The sequence below is a fragment of the Tenebrio molitor genome, chromosome 2, assembly GCF_963966145.1.
Source record: "Tenebrio molitor chromosome 2, icTenMoli1.1, whole genome shotgun sequence".
Lineage (NCBI taxonomy): Eukaryota > Metazoa > Arthropoda > Insecta > Coleoptera > Tenebrionidae > Tenebrio > Tenebrio molitor.
Genome location: NC_091047.1, coordinates 12,301,155 through 12,313,026, shown reverse-complemented (window position 1 = coordinate 12,313,026; position 11,872 = coordinate 12,301,155). Strand labels below are relative to the sequence as shown.

Here is an 11,872-nt window from a genome sequence, read left to right as displayed (position 1 = left end):
ATCAGATGTGCTGTGACTCCATTTATTAACATGGGGACACAGCCTTCTTGTGATACAATTCATTCATGAAAAGCCTGTACTTATTTAAAAAAACACCTTGTGAAGGAGTGATTAAAAACACATTGCAAATTGTTGATATAATTTATTTACCCGAGTACTATCTTCCCATAACACTTTCTTTACAATTACTATACATTTTTATAATTGTCTCGCTTATAAAATTTAAGATACACGCTTTAAAATAAGAGTAAGTTTTCTAATTAGTAACGATCATTTTTTAAAAACTCTTAAAGAGACAGCCTTCAAATAATATAATATAAAACCCGGGCAAAGAATATAAAAACAAGATTCGAATTTAATATTGCAACTTTGCAGCCACTAAAACTAGAACTGTAAGTATCATTTCTGTGCAACATCAAACTTGTTTTTTTCTAAATTTTTTGTTATTTAAAAAATGTCTTTGACTTTGTACCCTGTCTTTGCCCACATTGATTGAAATTTGATGTTACACAAATAATAAAATGATAATATTGCGTTCATATACATATGTACTTCATAATTCTTTTTAATAAACTACTCTTTAATCTACAACCTAATTTTTCAAATGCTTTTCATAATAACTATCATTACTAAACAACATTTATGGCAGTATTGCAAAATGTATCAAAACAGATATTTTTATTAAAAATTATTTGGCTCTGCTTTAGGTACCTATATTTACCATCATTTTCAATGAGTGTCTGAATCCAACTTAATATAAATAAAACTCATAAAAATACAAATTAACACAAAATAAGTTTACAATAAAACCAACAGAACAGCGCTGTTGTATTAAAACAATAATTTCAATTATTAACATATCACTACACTTTATTATAGCAGTGAAAAAGAGAGCTTGAAAGTAATGCTGAGACTCTTCATGAGAATTATCTAAAAATTAAGTTAATGGAATTAACAATATAATTTAGAATGAAATGAGGACAATTGATTGTTTACAATGCATCATATTAAAATCTAGGAATATTTACAATAACTTTGGAAATGTTCATCTTTATAAGTCGTGAATTATAAAATTACAAAAATATTGTTATGTTACAAAATCAGGAATATCCATTTAAAACAATAATGGATAACAGAAATTTATTACTATTTTCACATGTACACTCTGATCTGATCGACTATACTCTACCGAAAACATCAGTGGAAATTTGTGCACGATAACCTAAAACATTATCTTCAACACTTCTGGTTTTGCAACGGCTTAAACACCATAATATACCCGAGATCATAATTATGTCGCTCCCCAAAAGGTACATTATCTTGTCAACCTCGAAATCTTACAAACTCGTTACAAAACCACTAAGACCCCTCATTTCAGTCGTATAGTGTTAAATTATCTTGTTAGTTACCATCTGCAACAATTTGTACATTTTCCACCGTAACACTGTCCCCTTTAATAATGATTAGCGGTATCATTTCAAACTCTCGTACAACTGCTGTCTCGCCAGCAAACAGCTCTAGCTAAATGGGCCCGCTTATGTCCAGAGCCGTGAGTAAATCGGTGCCCTGGAGAAGGAGGCTGTTCACGGGGGCGTTCACTTCAAAGTCCTGCTGCGTCAAGTCGAGCAACGAGGGTATCGCAGTTGCATCCGGGTCCAGCAGAGAGAGGGAATTCTTCCGGATCGTGCTCTGTCGAGACTCGACAGAGTCCGGAGGCCCTGTGGATAACCTAGCGCTATTTTTCTCCGCTGTCAGCTGATCATCCTGCACAAAAAAATAAAATGATAACAACTAATAAATCGTGTCTTGGATGAAAAAAAAAATGTACATCAGAAAGCTTTGACGTAAACTGTAGTTATTATCTAGTTAACAATGACGAATTCCATCAGAAATGCCGATCTCCAATCGGATTATGTCCTCTTATCCCTTTGTTTATCAGTTAGTGTTTAGGTCTGCAATGTCAGCATCGATCTTGAACTCTGCAACGCGAAGAAATTTTTAACATAAAGCGATTAGAACTACTCGTGTCATTAATTAATGTAAATTAGTAAACAGATAATTATTATGTTTTAAGCGAAACTCTAAAGAAGGCCAAAACTATTTCAAGGAAAAAAACTCGATCTGCATAATATTATGAAAATAGTTTTGACCTTTCTTTTTACACACATTCACGATAAATCTACGACAGATTTAGCTCAACGTATAGTTCAAATATTTACTACGGTAATTAATAATGATTTTGCCAATAAATTGCTGGTCTTGTAAGCACGTGGAAGATTTTATTTCATTAATCACCTGTGCACAATCAATAAATATTTACTGACAATCTCATTATCTACCTTTAATCCTTAAATCTTAAGAGAATAAGTGGTTACTTAACTTAATGTGCTAGACACTTTAATAACTTATTTAATAGGAGTATGTATATGTATATTACAAAGGAAACTTGTGGTTTTTAACTAAAAGAACATAATATAAAAAACACTTTATGTACCTACATTACCATAGTTATTATTAACTAATTGTTCTGAATAGTTTTTAGCAAAAAACCACATAAATAAATTTAACTACCAAAACGTTAAATAACAATAACATATTAAAAAATTATTATTATTTTATACATTTTCTTAACTTCCTAATGAAATTAATCAAAATCAAACCGAAATGAATCGATTAAATAAATAGCAAAATACAATTCTAACGTCATTTTTCATCGTCTTTCATTTACATTTTAATGTTCCTGGTTTTTAATTATTTTCTCTCTCGCATGAGTAACATACCGTATTGAAATTAAGTATGTATGTCTTATTCATTCAGAGGTTTTTTTCCATCATAATTTGCACTGCAAATATTCTTCCATTATAGATTGCGTAAAAATATAGTTTCCAAATTGCGAATCAACCAAATAATCGCATTCAGATTAGTCGAAATTTTTCCATGTTGTGGTTACATCTAATGAGTTAATTAAATACCACTAGTCGCAATAAAAATTGCGCGTTTTTTAATCAGTCAAATAATTAGCTGAAATAAGAATTCTCAAATTTCGTTAATAAATAAATAAATTTCTGGTCATTTATGATTTAGCTGCATTTTTTAATAGTAAATTAAAACAATCTTTGTTGGGCTGAGCACAGTGGCGGCGCTAGTGCCTCAATGAGGAGGAAGCAGACGCGAGGGTTGAAAAAAAAGAGAAGTCGGAAGTTACTCTGTGGATGGGGTATATCATATACAGGGTGATTCTGAAATAAGTTTGGAAAAAATGACTTTTGGGGGTGAAATTAAAAGATGGAAATTACTCCATATCCTTGTATTTTCGACGCCTATGAATAGGGAATATTTGTCCGAATATGTTCACTTCATTCATTAGCAACCATTGTTATATCACCTCCACAATAAAGTCGTATGTGCAAGCACACTGCTTTGTAAATAAATGTTTCTATGAAAATGATCGAAAGGAGTAATGTCACATTTGTGACTGGCGGGCAGCTTTTACCTTTGATTATTATTATTGTTGCTAAACTACCAGGATAATCAATTAATCATCTTTAACTCAGCAGCGTACTAGCAATTTTGACCAAATTTTCGATCATTTGTATCCCGAAAACCAAAAAACCTCTACAATGAAATTTATTTGTCTATAACCTCTTCTCATCACCAATTACCGGTTTCCTCCACAAGTTATTTCAGAATCAGCCTGTATAAATTCGATGAAATTTTTGAAAGGGAAGCTATACCCGGGACAACGAACAGATATAGTAATAAAACCGCCCCCTAGTGCCCGCGTATTTTAAACAGCAGCTTCCAATTGGCTTATTCAAAACGGGTGCATATTTTTAAAAGCCTGATGTACTTGACGGCATCTCATTGGTTTTAGACACGCTTCGGCAGTTTGACCACGTGTTCATGTTTGGAGAAGATGTGCACGTCAATGAATGCAACATTTTTCTCAGTCTACCAACTACATCACATTCTTATAAGAATGACAAATGGCAAAGAACTTGCCTCATTGTGAAACAGGTTTCGGCGTACATCGTTCTGCGCAAGTAACGCCACATCCCCTTTTTTTTCGTTGTCCCGGGTATAGCACCTCCAGTACCGCCACTGGTTGAGCATAACATATTCGAAATAAAACAAAATTAGAAAGTTATTCAATAAAAAAAAAAAACAAAACAAAAAAGCATTAATTAAACATCACTACCGGTTGAGAAAAAATATATTTAGAATCAGTGAAGTACTTGAGAATATTTTCATTTTTTGATCACGAAAACACTAATTTGTTGTTTTTAACTACCCCCCTTAGGTCGTGTTTATTCTTCACAACAAAATAACACAAATATAAAAAATATTTTCCAAAAATTATCCATCACTTTTTGTTTCAGTACTAGAAAAAAAATTTGCCACTTAAATAATTTACAAAAATAACCGAGCATTATTGTTACTGCGACCGTGTAAAAAAAATTATAACGGTAATTTACAATTAGTTTTTCCTGGGAAATTTTCACCTTTTGAATAATATTCGACATTCAGTTCAAGTACCATTTAGTGATATTCTTTATTAAAATACACTCTTTAATATTACAATTACGTGTTTCCTCTGGATGAAATAAAGACAGTCATACTTATAAATATATTTTATTTACAACATGAGCATATTAACAAATATGCTACGAAAATAAATACACAATAATTAATATAATCTAAAAATAATCTTTATAAAAGATTATACATATCACTGAATATTATTGCCTTAACAATAACAACAAATCTATGTACAAATGAATTCATGGCACCTTCGATCACTGATCAACACTGAATGATCAAAGGTATGTACAACTAACACTACATCGTTACATGGTGTCTCGTTGTGTACAACTCGTACGAATCTACTTTTTTTGTATAATTTTCAAATACTTTTTAAAAATATTTATATCAAACATGTTAACACGTACTTACGATGTCCTTTCTTGTTACAAAGAATACATTTTAAGCGTCTTTTTCTAGTCCTATAAAACGTCAACCATCACGAATGATATGCAAAATAATGAATAACCTTTCCTTTAGACATTTCACGACACAACAAAAGTGCATGACGGAAAGTCACTGTTGTTACGTGTCGTCGACGACAGTAAAGTTAACGATATCGACTCGTCTCACCTGCTGGAGATATTTAGCTTTCCGATAGAATTCAACAATCACGAAAAACGTCCAACATATATTTTTTGAAATAGAGTGACAGTCAAAGCTTTCTGTTACATCAAGAGTATGTATGTTATACGGTGAATATGAGTTGAAGTGGAATGTGAAACATAAATAGAGAGCTTTTCAGATAGTAGTTCCTATCACAGTCAAAACAGTACGCTGTCTCTAATTGTTTCTTTCGAATAATTTAATTGGCAGTAATTAGGATGGTGTTTTCATCTCCCTGATTTCTTGTACTATCGAGTAGTTTGGCAACAGAATAATGCCATCCGTTTCAGACCTTGGTTCAAAGAGAAAGGATACTCGGATTTACTAGTTTTTCTAATAAAAATAAATCTCTCTCCGCGTCCCCTCTTCGGCTATAATTCTAGAGAAACTTCCTTTTTTCCTAATCTACCTCATTCAATACTGAGCACAGCGCACTTCATAATAGAGACCTTTCGAACATTTCACTTCATCTTTTGGATTTAGTCGGGGCCAGGCAAATATATCCGGCTCTTATGTCGAAACCGCTTACCAAAAGGTTCATAAGAACACTGTCGCTCGGTTGACTTATGCAAGCTGCTTTCTGTCCTCCGGAGTCCAATAACCAATTACTCTTGCCTTTGGGCCGGCCTCGATGGTGATTATTGGACATTAACTGTTGTAAAAGTTCAGAGGACATCGTCTCTTTAGGCTCGTTCCTCGATCTTTTTGTGTTAGTTTCGTACGATGACGTGTTCGATCTTTTGTTTGTTCGTTCTAACCTAGAAGCAATCGGCGACGATTTTCCGTTTAATGAGGAATCTAAAAATAGCAAAACAAATAGAATTTTCCACACAACAGCGCAAACACCTTTTTACTTTTCTTGTTGTAATAATCGTCCATATCGATCATCTGATCCGTCTGAATCAACCCTCCGCCGTGATCGTTCGATCGCGAATGTTTGTTTATCGACGAACATAACAACTGTGCTAAACTGGAACTACTGTCGGGCGAACTCCTCGATTTTTCGTTGCTGTTCCACATGAGATCATCCGACATCAATAGGGGCAAATCGTCGCCCATATTCATCGTTATGTATGGAGCTTTCGCCACCAAATCCGTCTCTTCTTCCGTGTGCAAGTTCATAAACGTCGACAGTCGATCTTCGTCGCTCAAAGAATCGCTCGGACTGTTCAACGAAGGTAAACTGCATTCCGAATTCTGGAAAACATTGTTCTGAAAAGTGCTCGTTTCTTCCACCCACGCCAAATAATACCTTTGAAACGTTAGGCGATAATAACTGAGGGGAACTGTCGTAGGAATCTCTGTACGATATGAAGGGATCGGTTGGTTCGTCAGTCAAAAGGGGTTCAAAACTGTCTCTGAGCAAGAAATCATCCAACATCTTGTCAGTCAGAAAAGGGTGGTCATCTAAAGGTACACAAACATCGCCAGCTACTGGAGCCAAATGCGTCAAGTCGTCAGGTTCGTCCTTCAGCACTGCAAACACAAAGAAGAATTTGGTTAACAACATGAACCGCTACAGCCAATGAAGCGGTTGATAAAAACACTACTGCCTTCGTAAATTTATCTATTGAATTATTCCATTATGACGATCTAATGTCAAGGTTTTTAGCGCTATTTACTGACTTTAATTACGGACTTAAACTAACAGTTTCTAAAATTAGGTTTGGACGAAACAAAGCCAGGAACTTGCCAGGATGATAAACGAACAGCATTGATGTTTTCGCGTCGATTTGGCTTAGACAGATAAACCACAAATTTTTGCATACGACCTCAATTATGTAATGTTCACATGATTTAGCGTAGCATTGGCGACCTTCGACAGCCTATTACAAACTTATATAATGCAACTGGTGTACTTTACACGCGCTTAATGAAAAACTAAAGCAACGACACAAATGTTTACAAACCTTAAACACGAATTAGTACTGCTCATTTAACACCTTCGATACCTGAATACATCGTCCGCGCGTTTTAAGGGAATAACCAGTTATAATTAGAAAAATAAAAATAAATGCAACTGTGCTAGTTGGACAAGCCTCCATTGCCGACCACTAATTTGCTCTAAATATTTGCAACACAGCAAGGTTAACAATTTTGCAAAAGTTCAATTGTTACTAACTACAAATAAATACTTTTCGCAACACACACTTCGAAGTTTTCGGGGGAGAAAAATCAAGTTCAAATTTAAATGTACAATACATTATACAACATCAACGTTATTTATTTGCTCTGAAATGTCATAAAACTGATAAAATGATTAAAACATGATTCGGTTTTAACGTTATTTTGCCACTTATTTAGATCTTGTTGTCAAACAGACGAAAATTTTCCTTTAAACGTAACTTATTATACAAATTAAGTGCACTATGCAAATATTTTTGTTTAGCAGTCTGTTTGTTTTGACACCACGAATGCCTTGTTAAAATCCTTATTGAATTCTGAATTTTACCATTCTACATATAATTTTAATTTGGACATTAATTTATTACTGTCGCATAAAAAATTACGACCTACTCCATGTGACCTTTTCTCTATTGTACTACAACTTTCCTAATAATCCAATATCATTTATTTTACAACCTGTTATCTAGAAATGACATTAGTCGGTGTTGTAAAATCACAATTTGATAAAAATCGTGATTGCAGTAGTACATATTGATTCTAATTTACTTCGAAAAACTAACACTCATGCTGTGAATTATTTTTAAAGCTAACAATACGTGCAAATAATGTTTAATTCAGTGTAGGTATGTTGAAGATAGATAACTCGTTTATAAAGTTGCTTTGTCTCACGTTAATTTATACGTCATAATTATAAACCAATCATTTGATGCCTCGGATTATGTAACACGCTCAAAACAACAAACTTACGAGAATTTATTTAAGATATCATTAATAAAATGCGATAACCCCTTAACAAAATAACAATTATTGTGTGTGTGTGTCGTGGATAAGGCTTCCAACTCTGTACATTGACAAACACAAAACGTCTTCAGAGTTACCTATGTCTGCTTTTTTTTGCAATACAATGCGAAACACGCTAGTAAAGCAATTATTACAGGAGGTACAATACAATGTTTAAATATTTGCAGACGTTTTATCTTTGCTACACAAACGTTTCCAAGGATTTTTATTTTCCCAGATATGTAGAAGAAACACTAGATATCAACTGCAAATTGACACGATTTACAATCAGTGACTGGTTATTAATTAATCTTATCACGACACTAGATCGACAACGGAACTTTACCGACGAAGGCTGTTTTTGGTAATGTTTTTACGTCGGATGGCCAACTTACTTGTGAGCCCCGGTTCGTCATCTGAGAACGTCAAGAATCCCTTGTTCATTTCTTCAGTTCTGGGTGCGAAGATCTTCGAAGTGGCCGTCAGGGGCGGTTTCGGAGCTCCAGTCTCCGAGTAGGACGGCAGTAACTCTCCTCTGTTCTTAACTAGATCGGATTTTTTAAATGGACCAGTTTCATCGGCCACTTTCTCCACAACAACCACAGGTAAAACAGTCTCGGCTGCGCTGGTGTTCTTGCACGAATTCTCTGTTTTTACCGACGCCAATTGTGACGACGAATAGATCTCATCTTTGCATTCGACGCCACTGCAAAACAAAACCAACTTGCTGGGGCCCTTTTCGAGACGATCTATGACTTTTTCGGACAACCAACCGCACGCACTCGGAAATCCGACTGGGAAGGTTCTCGGGGTACAGTCTGAGCGCACCTAACCGCTATCCTATCGATATATAGACGCACTATCGGCCGCGTGATAACTCGGTTTTTTTTTCTTATCTGCTGATTTGTTCGGAAGTCTCGATGCCGACTGATTCGGAGGAGTGCCGCACCGCTACCCGGTGGAGCAGTCGCGTGGTTGATCCCCACCAAAGAGCCGCCGGTGGGCTATATCGAGAACTCTCGATGGGTTGACAAGTGAATGTGGATGGACCGTTGCTGTACATGACAGAACTCACGTGACGGAGGCAACGCACATGTTAAATTACAGAAAGGAAACGCTGATGGGGGCACGTGATCAGCCCATCAGACCATGCAATTTACAGCGCGACAAGTGATATAAGGATATTTAATCCGCAACTGCTCGGACGGCACGCAGAACGCGTGATTTTTACTTATCTAGATGGCAACAGAGAATATTTCCTCCACCTTATCTAAATCATACAGCTCATTATGCTCTATTTATACGGTTTCAATAAACTCGGCTCAGACAGGACGATTACGCCTGTTTTGACACCGCAAAATTAATTTTACCAAAATATTCCACGCGATTTACTCAAAACTGAACGAGTGTGCAAGCAAGTAGAACCGACGTGTTAAAATCGGAAAGTCAAATTTGGCGATCGTAAAGCAAAGCGAAAAAGTCGACAATTTTTCTGGGAGATTTCCACTGAGAAATAAAAATGTTTGCATTATTTCGCACGTAATCTTATGAATTCGCCCTTACAACTCGTCTATTTTGGAACTTCGTTTATTTATAAGAACGATTACACCACGAGCTACCGTCTTGACATCACCTCGAAAAACATGATAACAGAGGGTACACAGTGTAAAGATTAAAACTTGTGCTGCACCGTCTCCGACATCAAAACAATTACGTAATTTCTCCCATTTTTTCCCTCGACATTTTCCACCCCAACGGCGAGATTTCGTCGGTGGACTCTATAAAAAACGCACGATATGAGGGACGGACAATAAGTGGACCGAGTCTCGTCCGCTCAAATTGGTCATGTTATATACACCGTGAGGGTAGACAATTGATGTTGATTGTGGCACATAATGTGACGACACCATTTCTATTCGGCCATTAAAACGTCACATGAATTTATTAACCCACGACGCATCTGTCTTAATTAAACCACTTGAGAGGTCTGTTTTAAATCTGGATGCGGAATTTTTTTGGGGCAAAATAAGGGTAATTTTCTAGTTTCTCCGTTATTTGTCATCCACTCCACGTTATTCATGAGATCGTAAAACAATTTTTATAACATGGCACCATCATCATTAAAGATACGATAAAAGTGATAATTAATTCGATAAAAAATAACACTGCTATAATATTTACATAATGTTATTATTGGTGTAATATCGAGCAGATAAAAACAGACCGGTAAATCCTGTGAAACTCGACAAAAATTACTTACTGACGTGTACATAAATATTTTTATCATAATGTTGTCAGGACAGTAAATTATGAAATATGACACGATTAGTACAAGTAGTAAAACCCTTAATGTCAGCGGGTAAAATGGTAAAACTATACTATGGCAAAAAATTGTCGCAACACTAAACCTATTTTTGCATCACTTAAAAATGGCAGAAGTAATTGAAGCAAAAATGATATGCATATTATAACTTATAATATTGCATCAATATTACATATGTTAGGACGTTTACATTTGTGTAGATATCTTTTCTCATAATAAAACAAACAATATTTTCGAAATTCGATTTGTTGCGACAATTTTTTGGCGCAGTCTATCAAACATGATGTAGCATGTCGTTGGTACTCCTAATAAAATCAATCAAAATGTGTCCTGATTAGACCAGTTTCATTTAATGATACATATTAAATAAGCAATTGTTAATAACTTAGCACTTTTTAATCACAGGTATGTACGTGACACGACTTTCGGTCATCAAACGATTACTTTTATGAAATTTTTCCATACTCATTGTCAATTACCATCGGAGATTTCGTAACCACAGTTGAGTTTTTATCGCCCGATAAAATAAGTTTATAATTAAAAAGATAAACCATACTAATGTGAAATCCTTCGCTAACCATGATTTTCATAACTAATTTCGGCAACAATAAAATCGGTAAAGTTATTCTTTGCTTATTTTACTCGATTTAAGTTCTATTTACAGCTTTAAAAAACTTGTAAATTCTACACAAAAAAGATACCAAACAATAAGCCTGCAGTGTTTATTTGGCCTGATTATTTATTAATTAAAAAAACATTTAGTTTAAAACTTAATGAAGAGCTTGAACCTAGATAGGTCAACAATGTTATTCTCATTATATTATTGAGCTATGTGATCATGTGAGCATTTTCTGTTACTTGGTTTGTTTTAAATGCACTTGATGACATAAATACTTTTTATTATTGCACATCTCCAGATCAAATTGTCACTTTATTACGAGTCAATCGAAAACTGGAAACTAGCAAATATGTACCAAGTTTTTAGCATTTTTACGTTCGCAATTAATGGCCACTAAATTTTAAATACTACAATAAGAATAAATTAATTTTAAATACTACAATAAGAATAAATTAACAGTAGATCTATCTGTAGGGATAACAATGTATGATTCAAGAGGCGTTATCCGAGGTGGAACAAAAATTCAAATCTACAAATGGATTTACTGATATCATAAACGTGATAATCACATTATTGCTAACATCTTACACGTTGATGATCGTTTTATGTCACTTGATTAAATACGACCTTGTTATTCAATTAATTAACCCAGATTACTGTTACGGTTACTTTTACGATGCAAATTTTGAAAATGTTGGAAAAAATTAAAAATGAGCTCAAAATGTACTGGGTGAGTCAAGTTTTACCGCCCCAGCGAAAACACCCACTTATTCTAATCGATTTAAAATTCTCAAAAAATTCAGGAATGATTGTGTATCGCTGTAGAATATTCTGTA

General features: G+C 34.6%; 2 protein-coding genes and 1 long non-coding RNA gene across 3 annotated transcripts in view; 1 reads left to right on the top strand and 2 right to left on the bottom strand.

Moving 5' to 3' along the window:
* LOC138122770 (uncharacterized) overlaps window positions 1-11,872 on the bottom strand; it is a 186,709-nt gene that overhangs the window by 122,150 nt on the left and 52,687 nt on the right. The gene's annotated exons all lie outside the window — the stretch shown is intronic.
* The window catches only part of LOC138123884 (uncharacterized), a 30,321-nt gene that overhangs the window by 1,399 nt on the left and 17,050 nt on the right, over window positions 1-11,872 (top strand). The window lies entirely within an intron of this gene.
* sima (similar) overlaps window positions 128-11,872 on the bottom strand; it is a 33,800-nt gene continuing 22,055 nt past the window's right edge. Inside the window, exons 8-12 of the mRNA XM_069038709.1 lie at window positions 8,490-8,800; window positions 6,440-6,663; window positions 6,042-6,384; window positions 5,717-5,985; window positions 128-1,764 (exon numbers count right to left, since the gene is read on the bottom strand). Coding sequence (XP_068894810.1) covers window positions 1,522-1,764; window positions 5,717-5,985; window positions 6,042-6,384; window positions 6,440-6,663; window positions 8,490-8,800 — 1,390 coding nt within the window. The 3' untranslated portion in view covers window positions 128-1,521. The remainder of the gene's footprint in view (window positions 1,765-5,716; window positions 5,986-6,041; window positions 6,385-6,439; window positions 6,664-8,489; window positions 8,801-11,872) is intronic.